Source organism: Pyrus communis, chromosome 2, assembly GCF_041283825.1.
Source record: "Pyrus communis isolate YQ-2024b chromosome 2, ASM4128382v1, whole genome shotgun sequence".
In the NCBI taxonomy this organism is placed as follows: domain Eukaryota; kingdom Viridiplantae; phylum Streptophyta; class Magnoliopsida; order Rosales; family Rosaceae; genus Pyrus; species Pyrus communis.
Genome location: NC_142566.1, coordinates 5,867,999 through 5,893,390, shown reverse-complemented (window position 1 = coordinate 5,893,390; position 25,392 = coordinate 5,867,999). Strand labels below are relative to the sequence as shown.

At 38.2% G+C, this 25,392-nt stretch overlaps 3 protein-coding genes across 3 annotated transcripts; all 3 read left to right on the top strand.

Moving 5' to 3' along the window:
• Window positions 1-1,972: 1,972 nt before the first annotated feature.
• LOC137748799 (uncharacterized) lies at window positions 1,973-5,103 on the top strand. Its single transcript, XM_088683271.1, has 3 exons — window positions 1,973-2,092; window positions 2,878-3,280; window positions 4,831-5,103. The coding sequence occupies exons 2-3, from the start codon at window positions 2,924-2,926 to the stop codon at window positions 4,858-4,860; spliced, it is 387 nt and encodes a 128-aa protein (XP_088539397.1). The 5' UTR covers window positions 1,973-2,092; window positions 2,878-2,923; the 3' UTR covers window positions 4,861-5,103.
• A 2,158-nt stretch (window positions 5,104-7,261) lies between these two features.
• Window positions 7,262-17,589, top strand: LOC148698415 (exocyst complex component SEC5A-like). The gene is made up of 11 exons (XM_088683267.1): window positions 7,262-7,923; window positions 13,278-13,404; window positions 13,482-13,692; window positions 13,842-13,957; window positions 14,043-14,265; window positions 15,019-15,112; window positions 15,635-15,712; window positions 15,820-15,876; window positions 16,110-16,259; window positions 16,692-16,904; window positions 17,167-17,589. Exons 1-11 carry the CDS (start codon window positions 7,888-7,890, stop codon window positions 17,380-17,382), a joined length of 1,521 nt encoding a protein of 506 aa, XP_088539393.1. The 5' UTR covers window positions 7,262-7,887; the 3' UTR covers window positions 17,383-17,589.
• A 1,388-nt stretch (window positions 17,590-18,977) lies between these two features.
• Window positions 18,978-21,321, top strand: LOC137747978 (uncharacterized). The gene is made up of 2 exons (XM_088700730.1): window positions 18,978-19,430; window positions 21,049-21,321. Exons 1-2 carry the CDS (start codon window positions 19,074-19,076, stop codon window positions 21,076-21,078), a joined length of 387 nt encoding a protein of 128 aa, XP_088556856.1. The 5' UTR covers window positions 18,978-19,073; the 3' UTR covers window positions 21,079-21,321.
• Window positions 21,322-25,392: the final 4,071 nt, after the last annotated feature.

The following is a 25,392-nucleotide window of genomic DNA, read 5'->3' as shown; positions in this document are numbered from 1 at the left end:
TTGTTAAATTAGAGATATGTTAGGATTACATGTAGGTGAGGCTTTGAAAAAAAAAAAAATTAATGAAAAGGGCTTGAAAACTTTGAGTTTTAACGCTAATGACAAAATAAAGGGTATAGTGAATAGTACCTACCAGGTTTGACTTTTTAGTGTAAAAATGTGGTTTTTCGTTAAAGTGAACAGTATAGCGAGCTTTTTGTAAAAACTCCCAAGAAAAAAAAAGCAAAATTTGGTTGTGTGAAATTACATTTCTGCTCCACATTTCTTATTCATATTCTGTTTTAATTAGAGGGTTAAACTGGTAATTTCATAGGATTTTGGTTAACAATGAGTGTTTTATTATTTAGTAGAGATAATTCTGTACTTGAAACAAACACGCCAATAGTTACACTCAATATTGAAACAAACACAACATTCATAGAGATGTGCTTTAGAAAATCCCACAAACAGCAACAAAGTCGTAATTTTTTTGCTTACGACTGTTGTAGAAAGTTCAAACTACATCGGGATTGACGAAAAAAAAATTGAAACCCAAATACTCATATTCTAAAATTAAAAAAAAAAAAAATCAAAATCAAATGAACAAAAAATTTCCATAAATCGATTCACACTTTAGTTAGAGGATTCAAAAGTTCAAAATTAGTATCCAACTATAAGAAAAACTTGTTTTTCTCTATAAAAGTTATTAGGGTTTTAGTTGGAATGAACATAGGATAAACAAAGAGTCATGGTAGGGTTTAATTATAATGGGTGAGTTTATCGATATATTATTATTAATTCGTTTGGTACTTGATGAGAATTATGCACTAGGGTAAAAAATACAATTAACATCTGACATTTAAGTTGAGTGTAGAAATATGTTATATAGATTTAAATAAATTTTCCTTATGACAATCTCATGGACAATTTTAACTAAAAAAAACACACTTTAAATATAAATTTCATTTATTTGGTAAGGGCTTATTGGTCATTAGACAAAGGGATACAAAAGTAATTGACAAGGTTATTCTCTTCCTCTACCCTACGAAAGTCTAACCCAAATTTGCACTCATGGGCGCTTGTAGAACGACCCGAATTGAGTATTTATGATTTTGCCAATTACCACCCTTCTAACTTACACTATATTTGGATGAAAAAAATAAACTTAAAATTTAGATAAAAATCAGGCTTTATAAATCGGCATATATTAATTTCCTTGTTTAGATTCATAAGCATAGAAATTTAGAATTTTCGCGTAGAAAAAAAAAACTTGGAATTTGGAACCTCCAATACCCAAGTTTAAATTCTAGGTAAATATATGTCATTTTCTAATTTCTATGATTGAAGTTTAAAAATAAAAAATTTCAAATTCAATTTCATTTTTTTTAGGTTAACTAAACAAGATAATTCATAAATTCTAAAAAATAAAATTCCGTCATTAAAATTCCTTAATAATCTTAAATTTCTTCATCCAAACATAATGTTACACTATGTTTGGATGAAGATATTTAAGATTACTAAAGAATTTTAAAATGACGGAAATTGAAATGACAGAATTTTATTTTCTATAATTTGTGAATTTTCTTGTTTGACTAACTTAAAAGAACAATGAAATTGAATACAGAATTTGTTATTTTTAAACTCTCAATCATAGAAATTGGGAAATGACACCTATTCACATGGAATTTAAACTTGGGAATTGGAGGTCCTAAATTCCAAGTTTTTTTTTCCATGTAGAAATTCTAAATTTCTATGTTTATGAATCCAAACAAGGGAATTGATGCATATCAATTTATAAATTCTGAATTTTATCTAAATTTCAAGTTTATTTTCCACATCCAAACATAGTGTTCAGGAAATTACACATCTCCCGCCCCCTCACACACCCTCGCCAATTGCATAAAAAAAAGAAAAAAAGAAAAAAGAAAAAGAAAAAGAAAAAACACGCTCGCCAATTTACAACGTTGCCACTCAACAACAGTGGCATTGTCTTGCCTTTTATATGTTTTGACTTTTGGCTGCTGCTTTTATCTCTGTCGTCTCTCACTCTGTAAGTAGTGTAGTAGTAGGGTTTTGGAAAAACCCCAAAACGAAATCGTCCCCATCTCTTCAGGTGATTCTCTCTCTCTCTCTCTCTCTCTCTCTCTCTCTCCCCATTATTTATGCTTTATTCTGACTGTCATTTCCAGATTTTTTTTTAAAATTTAATTGTTGGAATTTAGGCATAATTAAGCGCATGGCAGCTGTAAGTTGTTGAGTTGTGTAAAATCCATGTTTTGATTGTTGGGTTTTGTTGATATAGATGTTTTCTCATGTGGGTTACTCTTGGATTTTGTTTCTGTCACTGTCTCTTGATTTTTGATTCTTGTCTTTTGTACGCATATATACAGATACACACAACACACTTCTAGTGTATGTTTTTCACACTCAATTTCTTCACGTAGTTACTCAAAGCTCACCGTATTTACTCGTAGCGGCCGGTTGATCGAAGAAAAGATTTCTTGGGCTTCTTTTTGATTTCCCCATTTTACCTCTGCTGGCTGTCTATTCTTCTGAACTTCAGATGAAATGAAAGAAATTTGGATTTGAAATTTGAAAAGAGGAACTTACACTTGTATTGAAATTTCTTTATGATCTTGTTTTGAATACCGATATTTTGATACCAAATTGCAAAGAAATCATGATTCCCAGAAGTGTTGGGTCAGCTTTTGGTGTCGTTGTGCTTGGTTTTTGTTGTTCATGTACAAAAGAAATTTCGCCATCAATTTTTCACTTCTTCTCCCTGTAAGCTGTATTGAATACGATAAAGGTGGTATAAATTTTTACATATTTTTTCCTTTTTTTCTCATGACTTAATTAAGCTTCCATTCTTGACTGATAAGCTTGTGGATTTTGAAGTTACTATCGAGAAACAAAGAAACAAAGAGAGAATCAGTCAGAAATCATGTTGAAGTTCCTATCGAGAGTGAGGATCGAGTTCAATGCCTTGGACCCCCGAACGGCGTCGTGTCTGGAGTTCCTGGCGCAGTGCAACGCCCGCAAGGCCAAGGAGTCCAACCCCTCCTGCACCGTCCAAGTCAAGCGCCGCACCGACGACCAGCCCCCCAAGATCACCGTCACCTTCGTCAACGGCGTCGAGCAGGTCTACGACGCCACCGCCACTCCCGCCCAGGACATCCGCAACATGATCCTCGAAAAGGGTCAGAGCCTCGAGACCGAGCAGATGTTCCGCGACGCTGGCGAGTCCTGGTCCGTTATTATCCCCGCCGACGAGCTCCACCAACCGGCCCCCGGCACCAAGGTAAAAGAACTTACATTTTACTCCTAAGGGCCAAGTGCTTTTGTGTGTTAGCGAATGTATCCTTCTTCTGTCTGGCATTTCGTCGAACATGTAACGTGCATTGCTTGAAACTTGTAATTATGCTATTCTTTTGATTGATGTAAATGTTATCACCATTGTTGATTGCTATCCTTGCTGCATGCAGTGCATAACGATCTATGCATACACACACACACACACACACACATCACACGTTATAGTGTATGTTTTCCACACTGAATTTCTTCACTTAGTTACTCACAACTGACTCCCAGCTTCATTTATAATCATTCGGTTGATCGATGAAAAAATTCGCTGGGCTTCTTTTAATTTTCCCATTTTCCGTTTGGTGACTGTCTGTTGCTGAATTTCAGATGAAATGAAAGAAAATTGTAATTAAAACTTGAAAATTATTCAATTTTTGAACCCCAGAAAGATAATTCCAAATTATGGTAGTTTTGACACTGATACTGACACTTATATAGCATTTTCTTTAACGTTTGTTTTAAAAATTGCATACAAATCATGATTTCCGAAAGCCTTGGGTCAGCTTTTGCTGTCATTGTGCTGGGTTTTTGTTGTTCATGTACCTTTTTCTCCCCGTAAGCCGTATTCAATAAGATAAAGGTGGTATAAGTTTTTACATACCTTTTCTTTCATCTCATGACTGGTTCAAGCTTCCATTCGTGACTTATATATGCTTGTGGGTTTTGATAGTGATAGTACAGTCAGGGTCTTTTTGTTCTGAAATGGGAAGTAAGACTCATGACTCGTGACATGAGGCATGGTCCATGGTGATTGTAATAATGAGTCGTGATGGTATCTCTTCACCACTGTGGTTAACCAAATGGTTGACAATGTTTATATATGCCTTCATTTTGGTTTTGCATTACAGTTCAGATTGGCTTCACTGGCCTTTCCATACTAATTGATCTGCTTTACCGTCAATTTTGATCACAGTTTTCATATTTTACGATTGGTGTGTTATTTGTGTCTTGTGCATCAAATACCATTGGTGTTTACTATTACCGGAATATGGAAAGTGCATGAAATTTTGCCTTAACATATTTTCAAGGTGAAGCAAGAATTTGGGGAACCGGAGTTGTTGGGATTTGTTATCTAAAAAGCACCCCAGTCACCTCTTCATATCAAATCATAGTTGTTGCATCATCGGTTCACATCCAAATCCTTATTTGTCTGTCAAAATTGGTCAATATTTTATAATATTTTATGGATTATTCATCTTAAAGGCCATCGAATGCTTTGGCGGCATTTCCTTACACTGCCCAGGGGACTTCAATTTTATGCTTCTTGCATTTTGTATGTGTTTGTGTGTGCGCCTTTCAAGGCCTTTGGAAGACAATTCCGTAGCCTTTTGCATCTGCATCATACCTTTGCTTTTATATAGAAGGATTGAAGACCTCTCTTTTGGTTATCTTAAATGATCTTTCTCTTTCACTTTCAGGCCTAGAAGGATTTATTTGTTATACTATATTATTTTCCTCACGGCTCCATTTGCTTGTTTCTTTCAGCCGAAGAAAGCTGAAGAGAAAAAGCAGTAACCTGTGTTTGTTTGATCAAATATATCACTAGGGAACGACGCTTTAAAATAGTCAAGTCTGCTAGATTTCCATTCAATGTTTCATTCGGAAAAGAGATAAGTGTATCGGAGTTGGAATTTAGACAATTCTGTCTTCTTGTATTTTTGCTGCATCGTAGAGGCGTTTGATATATTTAGTTAATGTTGAATCCTTGCTTGGAGTATGAATTGAGGATGATATGAACCATCTTTTCAGTTTTTGACACATTGGTTGGTTCTTACCGTCATTATGACATTGTTTGCAGCTTGCGGAAGCACACACGAGTTCGCCTTATCAACTCGCGCTCAGTGTTAACAACAAAACGATTTTGCATATATGTTTCGGTTTGTACCACCGGACTGCTTTAGCTTATGACATAGAATCCCAAATAGTCGCTTTAGCATTAGAGCAATGAGCATCCAGGATGATTTAGAAAGAAACTAGACTCTTATAGTTTAAACATGTTGAAAGGAAAGATTTAGAGAGATTTTATCTCCAAATATTATTGGATTCTACATCTGTGGCGTGTTTACCAATCAGGGTTTGAATGGGGAGAACGGAATGGCAGTCCTTCCAAAACATTCCAGTGTTTACTGGCACTAAGGGGAATCAGAAATTAGGTGGGGTCCACCCAATATCCAGAGTCCAATTCCTAAATTCCCCGGAATTGGATTACCTATAAAGAGTGGTATTTGGACTATGGGTAGAAGGCTACATTAGGAATCAAAGTTTTCTACCCAAAATACACCTTAAGCAATCCCTACCCTTTGTATTTGTGTCTCTCACAGCAAATACAGCCCCCACCATATGATCTGGAACAATGAACGCTCAAATCTAAATCGATGAAAAGTGACTGCATGGCTAGGTTAGGGAGGCCAATGTTAGGTTTTTGTTGTGTTTTGCTAGGTTTATAACTAAAGGATAATTCCAAGAAAAAAAAGGATTAAGTACCCAAAACCCACCAACTTTTTTAAGACTTGTTCTATTAACACCCTACATATTGTTGAATACACTCTACATACTTAATAAACCTCACATTTGCTTTTTCAATTAAAATTTATCTTAATACACTCCACACATTTTCCTACAATACCCTGGCAGCCTTTAGTATGCATGTAAATAAAATAACGAAACATAGTAACTCTTTAAGCCCTAGAGACTAAAGATCAGAAACGAACTTGGCCTCTGTTTGCCCCTCTTCCGGAACATTGTAAAATTCTTGTATTTCTCTCCAGCATCGGCACGAAAATGATCATGTCAAATCTCTTGGTGTTCTAGTCACTCATATCACAGATATCCCTCAGGCACAACGTGATCATTTGATAGCATTCTTAACGCAGTTATAGGCATAATGAAAAATATAAAGTCTTATCTCATATGATGCTTTCAAAACGTCAATTTCAATATAAAGTCTCATCTCATGTGAAGCTTTCAAAACGTCGATTTCATGTTCCATTCGTTAACAATAATTTCTTTCAATCAACATGTTTGTAGGTTCATTGGTTAAGATTTTGTTCCACAATGGAGGGTGACAATAGCTTTGAGAGTTGAAGAAAATAAATAATCTTGAGATATACATGTTAAAAATGATTTGGGGTGTATTTAGAATCTTTTATTTTTTTAAAAAGCGTTATGGGGTTGAAATTGTCATTGCATATTAGTCATTTAATATTAAATTTATATATGAGGTGTATTCAATATTATGTGGGGTACTAATAAAAAAAAAGCCTTTTTTTAATGTCATTTCAAATTTGTCTAAATCTTTTTAAACATTCCAAACAAGTACTCAGCGTATTGAAAATATCATATCCGTCAAGTTCCAGTTAAAAATCTGTTAAATTAGCTAGAGCTTACTTTGTCTACAAAATTATAGAAAGTCACGGAAGCATGACCTCCACCAACTAACGGTCACCACCACCCTATCATGCCATCACCTCCAAACCCAACACAAAACCACCAACTCCATCTACAACTCAAGTCACTGACATCGAGACGCAGATCATGGAGGTTGTTGAAATGCTATGGACTATCATGATGTGGCCACCACCATCCTTACCTCCCACAAAGAAGAACTGGAAGCTTTACGAGCTGAGAAATCGGCGAATGAGGAGATCACATGAGTAGAAACAAGTTCCTTGAAACCTTAACTGAATCCTTAACCCTTTTCTTTGTTAGGAGATGGTCCTCCTAATGTAATTTCAATTTGAGTTCATTTTCAATTCAATCAATACTCATTTGATCATGGGGTTCCGTAATATATAACCTATGCTTGAAATTCAGATTTTGAGCCAACTAATATTAATGTTGACCATGATATACCCAATTGATGGGTTTTGAATATAATCTATGTTAACATTAAGTAAGGCTTAACGAATGTGATATTTTCCCTTCTTTTGGTATTATTATTTCTGATGCCGAAGAGATTGATTTCTGTATCTCTACACTGTCACGTTTGTTCAAGCATCATATTTGAGCTGGTGCATATTTATGTGAGCTACTTTATGAGAATATGCATGGAGAACTTTAAGCCTATTGCGTTTTCAACACTGATTGAAGCAGCTATATGGCCTTTCACCCCAAGCTACAGTTCATCCCCGTATTTTTCCACATACGTGGGTTCGGTCCTCCAATGCCTGTTAGAGCTCTCTTCAACCTGCTCATGCCTAGGTCGATCGGTTTCAGGTTAAATAGGAAAAACTAGAAGATTCCACCTCTGGAAAGTGCCTACACCTAATAGCTTAAGCCACTGTTCCCATTTTCTCGATGAACTATCATGCAAATTCAGTGATGAAAAACCATATTTATATTTGTGTTGCCATATTTAAGTGATCTTTTTTTTTTTTTTTTTTCTTCCTGTGAGAGATGATTTCACTTCCATTCTTATGACTCTCAATCATACAGTCGTCCCAAGTTTCTACTGAATCAAATGCTAATGCTCCGGCAAATAAAGCTGAGGATAAAGTTGGAAATGGGAAATACTCCACTCATTCTCTTGATGAAGTTGCTGGAATGATACGGAATACCATATCCGCGTATGGAGTCAAGGTGAGTATGCTGGCTGAACCTGCTTATTGTTAAGGAATCTGCTCCATCAACTGCTGCTCCACCAGCTCCATCAACTGCTGCTCCACCAACTGCCGAATCTGCTCCATCAACTGCTGCTCCACCAACTGCACAATTGGAATACAACCTGGACAGCAGACCTCATGTGCTCTGATGTGTTGCAGCATGGGCACGTGGCTGCAATATTCCTGACAGCAGCATGGGCAGCAAGCATGTGTCTTTAGTTTAATATTCCTGACAGCAGCATGGGCAGCAAGCATGTGTCTTTAGTTTATTGCATGTGTGTCTGTGTAAGATGTATATAAAACATCTGACTATTATTACAAGAGAGGCTATACAGAAAACATATCATTTGTATATGGTATCACGAGCCCAAAAACTCCAACGAGAAATTTTTTTTTCTGATCCATCTCTTCCCTGTCTTCATCCATGGCCACTGACGCCTCTACAACCAACCCTCTACCAGACCTCAACTCCACTACTCCCACCTTGATCACCATAAACACTACAGCCCAATTACCTGTGAAACTCACACCCACTAATTACCCATCCTGGCGTGCTCAGTTCAACGCCCTTCTTTACGGCTACGATCTCATGGGTTATGTGGATGGTTCTCATCTCTGCCCATCAACCACTCAAACCGTGCTTCGCACCTTTTGGATTCGGCAAGATCAACTCCTTCTTCATGCGATTCTTGCTTCCGTCTCCCCGCAGGTCATCTCCCTTATTGCCTCTGCCAAGACATCCAAGGAAGCTTGGGACAAGCTTCTTCATCTCTTTGCTAGCAAAGCCCGTGCCCGTGTTCTTGGTCTCAAAGAACGCCTTACTCTCCTGCGTCGTGAGAACAAGCCTGTCTCTGAGTATCTACAAGAAGTCCGCATTATTGCAGACGAGCTTGCCATCATTGATGTTCCCCTCTCTGATGATGATCTCCTCCTCTACATTCTTAATGGTGTTGGCTCGGACTTCAAGGAAATTGCTGCGGTAGTTCGCTCCCGCGACACCTCAATCTCTTTTGAAAACCTGCATGACAAACTGGTTGAACATGAAGCTGCTCTTAAGCGTGATGATACCACTGTTCTACCCCCAGTGATCACTGCCAATGTCACTCAGACATCTCGCTTCCACACCTCAAATCGTGGCTTCCGCTCTCACAACTCCAACTCCAACCGTGGGTCCTTTCTCTCTCGCAATCCTTCTCGTAGTTCCTTTGAGCACCCCCACACATCTTCCACTGCCACCAATTCTCGTGGTTCCTACAAGTCCATCCAACAATCCTTCACCGACAATGGTCGCCGCTCTACCAACATGAACAACACAGGTTATCGTGGTTTCTGTCAATGGTGTGGCACTCAAGGTCATAGTGCCAAACGCTGCCCTCAACTCCAATCTGGACCTTCCAGTACGCTCGTGGCCAATCCTACCACCCCTGGCCGGTCCACCTCTTCTCCAACATGGTTGCTTGATTCTGGTGCCTCTCACCATGTTACCTCTAATGTCAACACTCTCTCTGGTGCAGCCATATATGATGGTCCTGATGAAATAATTATTGGTAATGGTTCAGGATCTGAGCACGGGGGCGGTTCTTCTTCGAGGCCCGAATAAGGATGATGTGTATGAGTGGTCTCCTAAATCTAAATCATTTCATCAACCACAAGCTATGGTGGGTGTGGTGGTCTCTCCCAACCTCTGGCATCGTCGTCTTGGTCACCCCAGCCATCAAACTCTCCAACAAGTCCTTCGTATGTCTTCCATTAATGTGTCTTCCAAGTTGTTCAAGTCTGTTTGTCATTCATGTCTATGTAATAAAAGCCATCGTCTCCCGTTTGGAACTTCGTCTCTCACCAGTCATGGTGCATTAGACCTCGTTTATAGTGATGTTTGGGGCCCTGCTCCATACTCTTCAATTGATGGTTTTTCTTACTATGTTATCTTTGTTGATCATTTTACAAAATATATATGGCTCTACCCTCTCAAAAAGAAATCTGATGTGTTTTCCACTTTTGTCACCTTCAAAGCACTAGTTGAAAATTACTTCAAAAGAAAAATCACTAGGTTATACACTGATGGTGGGGGTGAATTTATCAAACTCCAACATTTTCTCTCATCCAATGGCATCACCCATCTTCTTACACCACCTCACACTCCTCAACACAATGGAGTCGCCGAACGACGACATCGTCATATTGTTGAAACTGGTCTCACACTTCTTCATCAAGCTTCTTTACCTCTCACCTATTGGTCTTATGCCTTTAAAACAGCTACCTATCTTATCAACCGTATGCCCACTCCGATTCTTAATAATCTCTCCCCATTCACTCAACTATTTGATGAACAACCCAACTACTCCCGTCTTCGTACATTTGGGTGCTTGTGTTTTCCTTGGTTACGTCCTTACAATTCCAATAAATTACTCCCTCGTTCCCGCCCATGCCTCTTCCTTGGTTACTCATCTAATCAAAGTGCATTTCAGTGTCTTGATCTTTCCTCCCACAAAATTTTTATCTCTCGGCATGTTCAATTCGATGAGTCCACTTTTCCTCTTGCTAACCTCCCTTCCTCCACTCCCCATGTCACGGTTGATAACTCTCACACTTGGGTCTCTTCTCTTTCTCCAGTTACTCATGTTCCCGTCCACTTACCCACCAGGCCTGTTGAGTCGGCTGTTTCTTCTTCGCTGCCACCACACGTCACATCATCATCATCATCAGAATCTGCCCCTGTCTCAGAACCATCACCATCCGCTGCACCTATATTCACCCCACCACATTCTCCAACCCAAACTGATCACGTCCAGCCACCTCTCCCCAACAACCCCGTTCGTACATACACTAGAAACCCTTATAGGACTGTTGTCACCTTTCCATCCTCTAACCCAACCTCCCCCAACCCCCCCGTACCTCCTGTGCTCCCCAATCATTCCATGATCACCCGTGCCAAAGTCGGTATCCACAAACCCAATCCTCGGTATGCTATGACTGCTACTAAACATCCCATTCTCTCCTCAGTTGAACCGACATGTGTCTCTCAGGCTGTCAAGGATCCCCTTTGGCGACAAGCAATGTCCAATGAGTTCAATGCGTTAATTCGCAATGGTACATGGGAGCTCGTTCCTTCCCTTCCCTCTCAAAATCTTATTGGTTGTAAGTGGGTGTTTCGTATCAAACGACATCCTGATGGCAATATTGACAGGTACAAGGCACGCTTAGTTGCCAAGGGTTTTCACCAACGTCCTGGTATTGATTTTTCAGATACTTTCAGTCCGGTGATCAAACCTACTACCATACGCATTGTTTTGCATCTTGCCGTGACTCATAAGTGGCCAATTCGTCAGTTGGACGTCAACAATGCTTTCCTTCATGGCACACTCCGTGAAAATGTCTATATGGTCCAACCACCTGGTTTTGTTGACTCCAATCATCCATCTCATGTGTGTAAATTGAGGAAAGCCCTCTATGGCCTCAAACAGGCTCCCAGGGCATGGTACAAAGAATTACACTCATTTCTGCTCTCCCATGGCTTTGTTAATGCCATCTCTGATGCCTCACTCTTTCTCTTGAATAAAGGGACTGCTGTAATTTATTTTTTGGTTTATGTTGATGATCTTCTTATTACAGGAAACGATTCCTCACTTATAGCAAAGTTCATTCACCTGTTGGCAACTCGGTTCTCCGTCAAGGACTTGGGCTCCTTACATTACTTTCTTGGTGTTGAAGTCCTTCCCACAGCCACTGGCCTATTTCTCTCTCAGCACAAGTACATTCATGATCTTCTTGTCAATGCCAAGATGGATGGTGCAAAGGCTGTCAGTATGCCTCTCTCCACCACTCACTCACTCATGCTCCATGATGGCTCCTCCCCAACGGATCCCACTCCCTACCGTCGTCTTGTTGGTGGACTTCAATATCTCAGTCTTACACGCCCTGACATCTCCTTCACAGTCAATAAGCTCTCTCAATTCATGCATTCTCCTTCCGAGACTCACTGGCAGGCACTCAAGCGTCTTCTCCGCTACCTGAAGGGTACCATTTCCTTTGGCCTTCATCTTTGTCGTCGACCCTCTCATCGTCTCTATGCCTTTTCCGATGCTGACTAGGCTGGTGATCGTGATGATCGCAAATCTACGACTGGCTATGTTGTCTATCTTGGTGGCAATCTCATCTCTTGGAGCTCCCGAAAGCAGCGGTCTGTCTCTCGCTCCTCTACCGAAGCCGAATATCGGGCCATTGCTGCCACCACTGCTGAACTCATATGGATTCAGTCCTTACTGCGTGAACTTGGCATTTCTCTCCCCACAACACCGGCTGTTTCTTGTGATAACATTGGAGCCATGTTCTATTGTGCTAATCCGGTTCTCCATTCCCGTATGAAGCATATCGATATTGATTTTCAGTTTGTACGGGATCGTGTCACTCGTGGTCTTCTTCAAGTCTCTCATGTCTCCACTACTGATCAGCTTGCAGACGCTCTAACCAAATCCTTGCCACGTCCACGTTTCCATCTCCTTCGTTCCAAGATCGGTGTCTCCGATGGTGCCACCGTCTTGCGGGGGCGTGTTAAGGAATCTGCTCCATCAACTGCTGCTCCACCAACTGCACAATTGGAATACAACCTGGACAGCAGACCTCATGTGCTCTGATGTGTTGCAGCATGGGCACGTGGCTGCAATATTCCTGACAGCAGCATGGGCAGCAAGCATGTGTCTTTAGTTTAATATTCCTGACAGCAGCATGGGCAGCAAGCATGTGTCTTTAGTTTATTGCATGTGTGTCTGTGTAAGATGTATATAAAACATCTGACTATTATTACAAGAGAGGCTATACAGAAAACATATCATTTGTATACTTATTACCAATTAGCATTACATAAATGGAAGGCTTGGTTCATTAAGCTTAGGTACATAGATGAACATGGATATGTTTGAGTACAAAATTTATCAATATAGTTTGTAATTTTTAGTAAAACTGAGTATTTTCTATTGTAATCGCAGAATGACAAATTTTCTTGATCAACTCTGTTCTACATTCTTTGATGCTTTATTTTGTTTAGAAATAAGGCTATCTGGATAGTGTAAAGAGAAATGGTGATTTTCCTTCAAATTTAAGTTGGTATTTTTCTTTTTTGTTTGTCTTATGACTCTAATCAGAGATAGGGAGCCTTACAAATATAAATATTAAAATGTGTTTTAATTCTATATGCTGTATTTATATGCTTCAGATCAAAATTTAGTATCAGCTCATGCCAAACTCCATTCGACCGTCGTTCTTTGCATATCTTCAGTTTAAACCCACGTTCGGTAAGTAGTTATAATTTTATCACTCTTGTTCTTGATGCAGGTTTGCAATACATTCCGTGATCTTGAAGAATCAAATATTCTGCAACCGTATATGAGGGATGCCATAACAGAAATATCTAAAGCATGTGAAGCTTTCCAAGCAAAGGAATCAGCTCCTTCTATTGCTGGTATCTTAGCTTTCTCTTTACCTGCAATGTGCTGGTTTCTTGAAGTGTTCTGAAGGTTGGACTTGTTTTTGTAATAGTAACTGCAACTCGAGCGCTTCAGTCAGAGATTACGAAGATTTATATCCTAAGGCTTTGCTCATGGATGCGGGCATCAACTGCAGAGATTTCAAAAGACGAGACATGGGTTCCTGTATCAGTTCTTGAAAGGAATAAATCTCCCTACACAATCTCTTTCTTGCCTCTAGCATTCCGTAATGTTATGACATCAGCAATGGATCAAATCAAGTTGTAAGTCCCTAAGCGTGACTTAATCAAGGGTTTTTATTTGATAGACATGCTCAAGATTTTTGAAGTGTTCATTACCTGTTTCTCTGCAGAAGTTCAGAACATTCACTCATTATTTATGTATTCATCATTAACAGTATTATATATTTCAGGATGATTCAATCTTTAAGAACTGAGGCTACGAAGTCGGAAGAAATGTTCATGCAACTCCAAGAAACACAAGAATCTGTCAGACTTGCTTTTTTGAACTGTATGCTCGATTTTGCAGGTATGATGGATGACTACCTAACTCAACTTCATGTTAAGTATTTAATGTCCGGTTGTGATGCTTCCATTCTCTGCACACTAATCAGGTCATCTAGAGCGCATTGGAAGTGAGCTTTCCGTAAACAAATCCAAAGGAAGTTCACATGTACAAAATGGATATTCTCATACCCTAGAAGAAAAGTCTGATCTCCCAGGAAGTGTTGGCCCACATCAACAGTTGTTAATAGTCTTGAGTAATGTTGGCTATTGCAGAGAAGAACTTTCTTATGAGTTGTACAAAAATTACAAGCACATCTGGCTACAGTCTAGGTATGTGGGCCTTATTTTTCTCTTCATTGAACCGTAGGATATCATCGTGTTTCTTGCCCTATTTGTTAGGAGCAGTTGGATATACCTGATAAATGGAATGTTGTATATAATCCACTGAAGTGGGAACCCAAGAACCAGAAATCATATTGGCTACTATCTTGTATCTTCCACTTTCAAATGGCGTAGTCATACTCAATAACTATTTGGTTGGATCAAGACTGACTAGAATTTGCATGTGAGCAGGCTTTAGGATATTGTTCTTTTGTTTAAAGATTCATTTGTGAAGCAAGGGCTTCTAGTTCAAATGGTTAACTGCATTTACTCATCCACATGAGGTTCTATGTTCAATTCCCCCTCCCCCAATAACACTTGTAGAAAATAAATAAAATGCATAAGTCGATTGTTGAAATCTACTAGTTCACATGAAAATTTGCTACACCTGTGATAAGAATGCGATAATGAAGGTGGTATTGAATTTAGTGTCGAGTAGATAGAACAATGGGTTTTCCTGGCCATTCGAAATGGAGGGTCAAAATGTTCCCTTAGAGGTTAGTCGGGTCAAAGATGTGGATGTTCCAGGTTATAAAAAAAGTTAAAAAACTCAAACAAAACATTGGACCAGTAGGCGATGCTCATCGATTGATAGTTGACTCATGCTCATTTATTGATGGTTTAAAACTTTTATGCACTTAATATGACCTGTTTGGTTATGCCTGATTACCTTGCTATATATTTTCTATTTACTTTTTAAAGGGAAAGAGAGGAGGAGGATGGTGACGTACAAGACCTAGTTATGTCATTTTCTGGTCTTGAAGAGAAGGTCCTTGAGCAATATACTTTTGCTAAGGTATAGTTGAACACCCCAACAAACACGCACATCGATCATGTTCTTCTGTAGGTCTACTATATTATCTTGCTTTTCTCATTTGTCAGTTTGTGTTACTGTGTGGGCATTTTCTACACTTACTGCCTTCTTGGCTAAGAAAATGTAGTTAAAGTTATAGGTCCACTTCTGTTGATATGTTCATAACTTCATATATGATATAACTAAATGAGTGCAGTGGTGCGTTCTTTCTGAAAGAATCTCTTTTTACTTTGTTTATAATAAGGCAATCCATTTCCTTTGTGCCACACGACATATTCTCTCCCCATTCTTTTGGGGAAGGGGTGAGTTTGCAACTTTTCAGGTTCAACACCTGTTCGGTTGTGTGAGTAAATTTGCCTGCAATCATTCCGTCCTTTTTGTGAACACGGCTGACATTTTTTGCTCCTATCATTTGTTCACGAAATTCAAGTGGACATGGATTGAAGTTATGATGCACTTTCTGTAGTCCTTTACGTGAAACTTAACAGTTCACTTTCCTCTCAGGCAAATTTGATCAGAACTGCTGCCTGGAACTATTTGTTGGATTCTGGTGTTCAATGGGGAGCAGCAACTGCTGTAAAAGTAAGAAACTTAAGAATTTAGCATTTGGCATTTATAGTTGTACTTCTATTAGTATATTTTTTTTCAATAACTGAACTGGAACCTCATAATAAAAGGGTGTCTTGCAGGGTGTGCGTGATGCTGCTGTGGAGTTACTGCACACTTTGGTAGCTGTGCATGCAGAGGTACTTAGTGCAAGCCATGTATTATATTAATTTTTGATGTCTTTATTCTTTAGGCCATAGTATGAATTGGTACGTTGCCTGCTCCAATGAGCATGTAAATATCTTTTTTTTTTATTTCTATATGTTATTTTCCAGTGGTTAGGACTTATGCATATATGCGGTTTCATATTCTTAGCTCTAACTTTTGAGTCGTCTTCTCAATAAACTTGATGAAATCAATTTCGACTTTCCAGGTATTCTCTGGTGCGAAGCCCTTATTGGACAAGACACTTGGCATTCTTGTTGAAGGTCTAATTGACACGTTTATCAGCCTGTTCCATGAATATGAATCGAAAGATCTTAGGTCACTTGATGCAAATGGTTTCTGTCAGCTAATGCTTGAGGTAAAAGATTTTTGCAGTATGCATGTTGTATCAAGTTGATGGTTTAATTTGCATATGGCTTTGGTGATGAGCAACAATAAATGGCAATTGCACCACATTCCTTTGGGTGCTCGATGAATGATATTCTCTGAGATAAAACCTTTTTGTTCTAAATGCACCTAATTTTGATAAGATATTAATGTATCCAACACGTTATGCATATAAAAAATGGAAAAATATTTTGACAACTTCCCTTGTAAAAATATATACATATATACATTGTATATGTATATGTGATAAAAATAAAACCTTGAAAGGTTGATGTGAAATAGAAAATTACAGAGTGTTCATTTCATATGATATCTCGTTGGGAGTGAGCAAGTCATTACCATCATTGATCATGCATAGTCGGATGTGGTTCTAAGAGATTTCCCCTTTGTGTAAATAATGCAGCTTGAATACTTCGAGACTGTATTAAATCCATATTTAACTGCGGGTGCAAGGGAGTCTTTGAAGTCCTTACAAGGTGTACTTCTCGATAAAGCCACTGAGAATGTATCAGAAAATGTGGAGAATCCAGGGCATAATCGACGAGCAACACGTGGAAGTGAAGAGGCGGCTGATGATAGACAGGATGGGATGAGTGTGTCACCCGATGACCTCATTGTAAGAAACCTTAATTCTCTAGTGATTTCTTCTTGTACAATGTTTAAAACACAATGCCAAGTTGACTAGTTGGTTATGGTGACAGGTATGTGTGCATACGTATGCATAGTCGACTAGAATAGTAATATTGGATAGTAAATAGGATGAAAGAAATCTTTACCACGTCAATTGGTTGTCATGTTAAACCTCGTAGTAAAGTTCTATGTTCCCGGTCTTTTTCTTATTTGCAAATAACTCGAAAGTAAATTGTTGAATGCTTCAGGCACTTGCCCAGCAGTATAGCTCTGAATTACTTCAAGCAGAGCTTGAGAGGACTCACATCAACACGGCATGTTTTGTGGAGTCAATTCCGTTAGACTCAGTACCTGAATCAGCTAAACGCGCTTATGCTTCGTTCAGGGGACCGCTAGATTCTCCGAGCAGAAACTACAGAGGCAACACAGGATCCCCAAGCTACTCACGGAATAGGCGTCGATGAATCTGTAAATGGCCCAAGGTTTTTGACTTTCTGAGTTTTTACCATACGTGCTAGTGTTGTTGTACTGTGATTACTCAGCTGAAAGCATATTCTTTTTATTGTTTAAGCCCTCATTGAGCTTTTCTTGTTCTTTATTTTTACCTGACACTGTCAAGCACGACGATGTATATTTTTTTCTATTGTGTTAATGCCAGTATACTTCTTTTATGCTGTTAGATGGTTTTACACTTTTTTTTCTTTTTCTTTTTTTGTATAAAAGCCATATTGGAGGAGAGAGGAATCTGAATACGGGATCTCGAGTGCAAAGGGTAAACATTCTTAACCGTTTGAGACATCAGTCCATTGCAGTTTGAACCAATTATGGTAAATTTTTCTCTTACCCTGTCATGTAGCCATTATGATGGATGCTCCATTGGCCCGTTTGGAAATGCTTCTCTAAAAAGCAGTTATGTTCATAAGTGTTTTGTAATTCATTTTTTCATTATAATTGGGCTCGTTTGAAAATGAAGCGCTTTTGTGAGAAGCGCAAGTTCTATTGTGAGCAATTTCATGTGCTTCTTTGACAATGAAGCGGTTTTGGTTAGTTGTTATATATCAAGAGTTTATTATCCTTCACAAATTGCAAATACTAATTTGTAAAAGAAATAATTAGACTGAAGCACATTCAGATCAAAAAGCGCTTTTAACTATTTTAAAAGTGCTTTTATATTGAATTACAACACATATACAAATTTAATAACTGAATTTTGAGAAGGAGACCAATTCAATATATATGCATAGAAACTCTGTTAACAAGTTGAAGTAGTTCCAACTCTTTGAATACAACGGTTGAGATGGATCAAAGTCACATTTAACCCATTCTCACCAACAATACTTGCACTCTGATAAAAACACAATTTATTTAATTAAATTAATAGGTGTTGAGAGTGGTTTCATTGAGATGTAGCGTATGGAACAATCGTCTAGTGTCACCAACATTTTTAAAGACTTTGACATCTTGTCGTCGTTGTTGCTTTCGAGTGCATGAGCTACGTAAACTATGTTTTTATTTATGATTTAAATAAATAAGGAAGTCATAATCCCCAAAGCGGCAATTCTTCTTAATCTCTCAATTCTGTTTCTTTTTATATTTCTAGTTATAACTAGATATAATTTGGTATTAGAAAAAGAGATTAAACAACATAACATGTTACTCATAATTAGGTATCAAATTAATCATAAATATTAAATCATTATCTCCTTTTTTTTTTTCTTTTTCTTTTTTTAAGAAAGAATAAGTAGTTAGTGGTTATGTCATGACAATCCACTCTTTCGGGGGCTAGGAAGACTCACAGAGGCATTTCAGCTTTCTCTAACCACCATCGTACGATTCACCAATGTCAGAAATCGAATCCAAAACGTACCGTGTTGAATATAGACCTGAAATTCATCCCTATTAAACATGAAATTCATAAATATTAAATCATCATCTTCATTTGTCATCTATAAGATCCGAATTTGATCCATCCTTTCTTTGAAAGTGAAAAAAAATATATATATGAAAAGATTGTAGTGACAGTTGGTATATTAGTTGTAGTGACAGTTGTAGTTAGAGTTGGCATATAAGATTGGGCCGATTCTTGTTCATCCCCATTGCCGCTCACTCTCGAGTAACCAAAACAAAGAACCAAAGAGAGAATCAGTCAGAAATCATGTTGAAGTTCCTATCGAGAGTGAGGATTGAGTTCAATGCCTTGGACCCCCGAACGGCATCGTGTCTGGAGTTCCTGGCGCAGTGCAACGCCCGCAAGGCCAAGGAGTCCAACCCCTCTTGCGCCGTCCAAGTCAAGCGCCGCACCGACGACCAGCCCCCCAAGATCACCGTCACCTTCGTCAACGGCGTCGAGCAGGTCTACGACGCCACCGCCACTCCCGCCCAGGACATACGCAACATGATCCTCGAAAAGGGTCAGAGCCTCAAGACCGAGCAGATGTTCCGCGACGCTGGCGAGTCCTGGCCCGTTATTATCCCCGCCGACGAGCTCCATCAACCGGCCCCTGGCACCAAGGTAAAAAAAATTACATTTTACTCCTAAGGGCTAAGTGCTTTTGTGTGTTAGCGAATGTATCCTTCTTCTGTCTGTGGCATTTCATCGAACATGTAACGTGCATTGCTTGAAACTTGTAATTATGTTATTCTTTTGATTGATGTAAATGTTATCACCATTGTTGATTGCTATCCTTGCTGCAAGCAGTGCATAATGATTTATGCGCACACACACACACACACACACCCACACCCACACGCGCGCATACACACACACACGCACACACACACGCGCACACACACACACACACACACATCACACGTTATAGTGTATGTTTTCCACACTGAATTTCTTCACTTAGTTACTCACAACTGACTCCCAGCTTCATTTATAATCATTCGGTTGATCGATGAAAAAATTCGTTGGGCTTCTTTTAATTTTCCCATTTTCCGTTTGGTGACTGTCTGTTGCTGAATTTCAGATGAAATGAAAGAAAATTGTAATTAAAACTTGAAAATTACTCAATTTTTGAACTCCAGAAAGATTATTCCAAATTATGGTAGTTTTGACACTGATACTGACACTTATATAGCATTTTCTTTAAGGTTTGTTTTAAAAATTGCAAACAAATCATGATTTCCGAAAGCCCTGGGTCAGCTTTTGGTGTCATTGTGCTGGGTTTTTGTTGATCATGTACCTTTTTCTCCCTGTAAGCCGTATTCAATAAGATAAAGGTGGTATAAGTTTTTACATACCTTTTCTTTCATCTCATGACTGGTTCAAGCTTCCATTCGTGACTTATATATGCTTGTGGGTTTTGATAGTGATAGTACAGTCAGGGTCATTTTGTTCTGAAATGGGAAGTAAGACTCATGACTCATGACATGAGGCATGGTCCATGGTGATTGTGATAATGAGTCGTGATGGTATCTCTTCACCACTGTGGTTAACCAAATGGTTGACAATGTTTATATATGCCTTTATTTTGGTTTTGCATTACAGTTCAGATTGGCTTCACTGGCCTTTCCATACTAATTGATCTGCTTTACCGTCAATTTTGATCACAGTTTTCATATTTTACGATTGGTGTGTTATTTGTGTCTTGTGCATCAAATACCATTGGTGTTTACTATTACCGGAATATGGAAAGTGCATGAAATTTTGCCTTAACATATTTTCAAGGTGAAGCAAGAATTTGGGGAACCGGAGTTGTTGGGATTTGTTATCTATAAAGCACCCCAGTCACCTCTTCATATCAAATCATAGTTGTTGCATCACCGGTTCACATCCAAATCCTTATTTGTCTGGCAAAATTGGTCAATATTTTATAATATTTTATGGATTATTCATCTTAAAGGCCATCGAACGCTTTGGCGGCATTTCCTTACACTGCCCAGGGGACTTCAATTTTATGCTTCTTGCATTTTGTATGTGTTTGTGTGTGCGCCTTTCGAGGCCTTTGGAAGACAATTTTGTAGCCTTTTGCATCTGCATCATACCTTTGCTTTTATATAGAAGGATTGAAGACCTCTCTTTTGGTTATCTTAAATGATCTTTCACTTTCACTTTCAGGCCTAGAAGGATTTATTTGTTATACTACATTATTTTCCTCACGGCTCCATTTGCTTGTTTCTTTCAGCCGAAGAAAGCTGAAGAGAAAAAGCAGTAACCTGTGTTTGTTTGATCAAATATATCACTGGAGAACGACACTTTAAAATAGTCAGGTCTGCTAGATTTCCATTCAATGTTTCATTCGGAAAAGAGAGAAGTGTATCGGAGTTGGAATTTAGACAATTCTGTCTTCTTGTATTTTTGCTGCATCGTAGAGGCGTTTGATATATTTAGTTAATGTTGAATCCTTGCTTGGAGTATGAATTGAGGATGATATGAACCATCTTTTCAGTTTTTGACACATTGGTTGGTTCTTACCGTCATTATGACATTGTTTGCAGCTTGTGGAAGCACACACATGAGTTCGCCTTATCAACTCGCGCTCAGTGTTAACAACAACACGATTTTGCATATATGCTTCTGTTTGTACCACCGGACTGTTTAGCTTATGACATAGAATCCCAAATAATTGCTTTAGCATTAGAGCAATGAGCGTCCAGGATGATTTAGAAAGAAACTAGACTCTTCTAGTTTAAACATGTTTGAAAGGAAAAATTTAGAGAGAGAGGGGCTTTCTAAAGGGATTTTATCTCCAAATATTATTGGATTCTACATTTGTGGCGTGTTTAGCAGTCAGGGTTTGATTGGGGAGAACAGAATTGCAGTCCTTCCAAAACATTCCAGTGTTTACTAGCACTTAGGGAATAGAAATTAGGTGGGGTCCACCCAATATCCAAAGTCCAATTCCTAAATTCCCTGGAATTGGATTACCTATAAAGACGTGGTATTTGGACTCTGGGTAGAAGGCTCCATTAGGAATCAAAGTTTCTACCCAAAAAACACCTTGAGCAATCCCCCCCCCCTTTGTATTTGTGTCTCTCACAGCAAAGACCGCCCCCACCATATGATCTGGAACAATGAACGCTCAAATCTAAATCGATGAAAAGTGACTGCATGGCTAGGTTAGGGAGGCTGATGTTAGGTTTTTATTGTGTTTGCTAGGTTTATAACTAAAAGATAATTCCAAGAAAAAAAAGGATGAAGTACCTAAAACCCACCAATTTTTTGAATGTCATTTGAAATTTGTCCCGAGTCTTTTTAAACATTCCAAACAAGTATTCAACTTATTGAAAATGTCATATTCGTTAAGTTCCAGTTAAAAATCTGTTAAATTAGCTAGAGCTTACTTTGTCTTCAAATTATAGAAAGTCATGAAAGCATAACCTCCACCAACTAACAATCACCACCACCCTATCATGCCATCACCTCCAAACCCAACACAAAACCACCAACTCCACCTACAACTCAAGTCACCAACATCGAGAAGATCATGGAGGTTGTTGAAATGCTATGGACTATCATGATGTGGCCACCACCATCCTTACCTCCCACAAAGAAGAACTGGAAGCTTTACGAGCTGAGAAATCAACGAATGAGGATCACATGAGTAGAAACAAGTTCCTTGAAACCCTAACTGAATCCTTAACCCTTTTCTTTGTTAGGAGATTGCCCTCCTAATGTAATTTCAATTTGAGTTCATTTTCAATTCAATCAATACTTATTTGATCGTGGGGTTCCATATTATATAACCTACGTTTGAAATTCAAATTTTGAGCCAACTAATATTAATGTCGACCATGATATACCCAATTGGTGGGTTTTGAATATAATCTATGTTAACATTAAGTAAGGCTTAACGAATGTGACATTTTCAATAGGTTGGGTACTTGTTTGGAATGTTTAAAAATGTTGAAACCAATTTGAAATGACACTAAAAAGTTAGGAAGTTTTAGATACTTAATTCAAAAATAAAACTGAAAGATAATTAATGGCGTGTTTTAAAGCTTTTTTCACAAAGTTTTAAACAACACAAAAGAATTAGAGTTTTAATAAAAACACAAAGAAAAGAATTATTGGCATAAAAATTATTTACTTAGAATAAGGGCTTTTTAGTAATCACATAAGTTTATATTCCAATCAATTGAATTAGTAAACATCTTATATGAATCAATATCAATCATACTCTGATTCTACTAAGTTTTAGTAAACAACTTAAACAGGAATATGATTCTGACTCCATGTCATTCCAACTCCTTATCAATTCAATTCCTCCTTAATTCAATTCATCTTCAATTCAATTTCTCTTGTTCTGATTACATATTAGTAAACGAGCCACTAGTTTACTAATCACATTCCTTATCAATATTAACTACAACACTCCACTTGAGTGTGTAAAAATTAAGAAGTAGGGATATCAGGTCTTCTGGCAACGTGTATGTCAAAATGAAGCTTGTGAAGAGTGACAATTTTTATACCTCTGCCGGAGTGCAACACTGGCCGGAGAACCTCGAATTTCACCGTCAAAGTCGTGGATTGCCGAAAAATAGTGTACCTCGTCGTGGACTCGTCGGAGATTCAACGTCTAATCTGTCGTTTGGGTTTTGTTCTTGGGACCAAGAGCTGTCGAATGGTGGTGGACCGGTGGTGAGTGTTGTCAGGGTGGCTGAAAAAGGGGCCAATCCCCAGCATTGAAAATCTAGAAAACATCCAGCATCGATACGCCTTGTACGACGGTCCAACGTTGAGAATTCTGGGTGGGAAATGATCGTGGGGTGGCGTTGAGTTGTTACCAGTGGTGGCGTCGCTTGAAGCCACCAGATTTGGCCAAGAAAGCCGTCGGAAAAGTTGCCTAGAAACTAGTTCAATGTCGCAGTTCTGATTAGTGACTCGAGTTGTGCAACTGGTTGCTTTTCTAAAAATGGCTAGGTCCCCCTTCCAACAATCTGGGACCTTCTATTTATAGAAGATCCAATATACAAAAATATCCTTGATTTCCTTACCTATTTCTCCTTCGTTTTAACCTGGTTTCGCAAATGGTTTTTGCCTATGCGTTCGTTGGATCAAAGTCTATCCAAAAATGCTAAGAGTAACTCCGAAAGGTTAACGGACTTTTATACCTATTTGTGGAAAATCAAACTTTAACTAAGAAACCAAAAATCCAAAATTAATGAAATTAAAATAATTTGACGAAATTGCAGGGTAAAATCATTGAACAGTGAAATCCAGGGACAAGATTTCAAAAAATTAATTAATCAAATTTAATGGAAATAACAACCGTTATTGATAGGGTTCCAAATTTTCAAACTCACCAAATTTCAAATTTACTTGGGAGAATGAAGTATGACGTCGAGTATTGTGCAAGGACTCTGAATGCGACTCGAAGAAAGCAAGCAACACGTTCTTTTTGTCAAACAGATTGAAAAATATTCAAACCAACTTCGCCTCAGTTTTGAACATGCGGTGTGGAAGTTGAGTGAGTTTCGAACGCTGGGCCGGATACAAGAAGCACTAGACAACTCCGATTGAGTTTCGAACGGGAAGGAAGTCGACTACAAATTTTTTGAAATCATTCGCAAGAGGGGGAGATTAATTGTTGTCGGGTCCTATTTTAGATTTAATGATGGATCATTTATGATCCAGTTTCACCCTTAGATTGTTATGATTGATTTGTTTTCGACTGGTAAGATTAGATCCAACATATTATATTTTGTCCACACGTAAGGTGCGCAAAGTGCAGTTCGCACCTTACATAAAAAAATTACATTAAATAGTAGGCATGAATAAACTATCAACCCAATAATGTGATCAAGAGTATTGATATAGAAAATGACTATTGCATTGCAATTCCAACTGAATAGGTAGTTGGAATAGGTTCTCCGCATCTTCTGCTTAGTTTTGGGTAGCCATGATACACTGCTAGGTGTCACTCATGACTTGTGAAAGCTCTGAAGATTAGAAATCACTAATCTTCATTAAAGAAAGAATTGAAAAGTAAGTTTCAATTTATAATCAAATAGTAAGAGTTCTAAATAAAACTCAATGGTTTGTACACTGAGTAGGTAGAGATTAAAGTACAACGAAGTTAACAAATAAATAGTTAGGTTTTTATCATAAATGGTCCCTGAAATTGACTCACAACATCAAGATGGTCCTTGAAATTGAAAATCTATCAATGTAGTCCTTGAAAATATGTGTCACAAATCAATGTGGTTCTTCCGTTACAATTCTGCCAAAAGTTCTGTTATGTGCTGATGTGGCACATAAATGGGTCTCATAAAATAGTTTTTTTTAGGGTCATAAATGGTCCCTGAAATTGTTTATCAATCAATGTAGTCTTAGAAATAAGTGTCTCAAATCAACGTGGTGGTGCTGTCACAATTTTGCCAAAAATTATTTATGTGCTAATGTGACCCATAAATGAATCCCACAAATTTAATTCACTTAAAAATAAATAAAAATAGGTTTAATAATTTAATAATAAATTAAAAAAAGTTGTCAACCCAGTAACCTAGTCTTGGAATCACCTCTAATC

What these genes read in the sequence shown, in the direction of transcription:
- LOC137748799 (XM_088683271.1), top strand. Translation starts at nt 2,924, where the DNA reads ATGTTGAAGTTCCTATCGAGAGTGAGGATCGAGTTCAATGCCTTGGAC. An exon ending in AACCGGCCCCCGGCACCAAG is followed by an intron (nt 3,281 to 4,830) that starts GTAAAAGAACTT and finishes TGTTTCTTTCAG; the next exon opens with CCGAAGAAAGCTGAAGAGAA.
- LOC148698415 (XM_088683267.1), top strand. Translation starts at nt 7,888, where the DNA reads ATGATACGGAATACCATATCCGCGTATGGAGTCAAG. An exon ending in CACATCTGGCTACAGTCTAG is followed by an intron (nt 14,266 to 15,018) that starts GTATGTGGGCCT and finishes TACTTTTTAAAG; the next exon opens with GGAAAGAGAGGAGGAGGATG. An exon ending in TGTCACCCGATGACCTCATT is followed by an intron (nt 16,905 to 17,166) that starts GTAAGAAACCTT and finishes TGAATGCTTCAG; the next exon opens with GCACTTGCCCAGCAGTATAG.
- LOC137747978 (XM_088700730.1), top strand. Translation starts at nt 19,074, where the DNA reads ATGTTGAAGTTCCTATCGAGAGTGAGGATTGAGTTCAATGCCTTGGAC. An exon ending in AACCGGCCCCTGGCACCAAG is followed by an intron (nt 19,431 to 21,048) that starts GTAAAAAAAATT and finishes TGTTTCTTTCAG; the next exon opens with CCGAAGAAAGCTGAAGAGAA.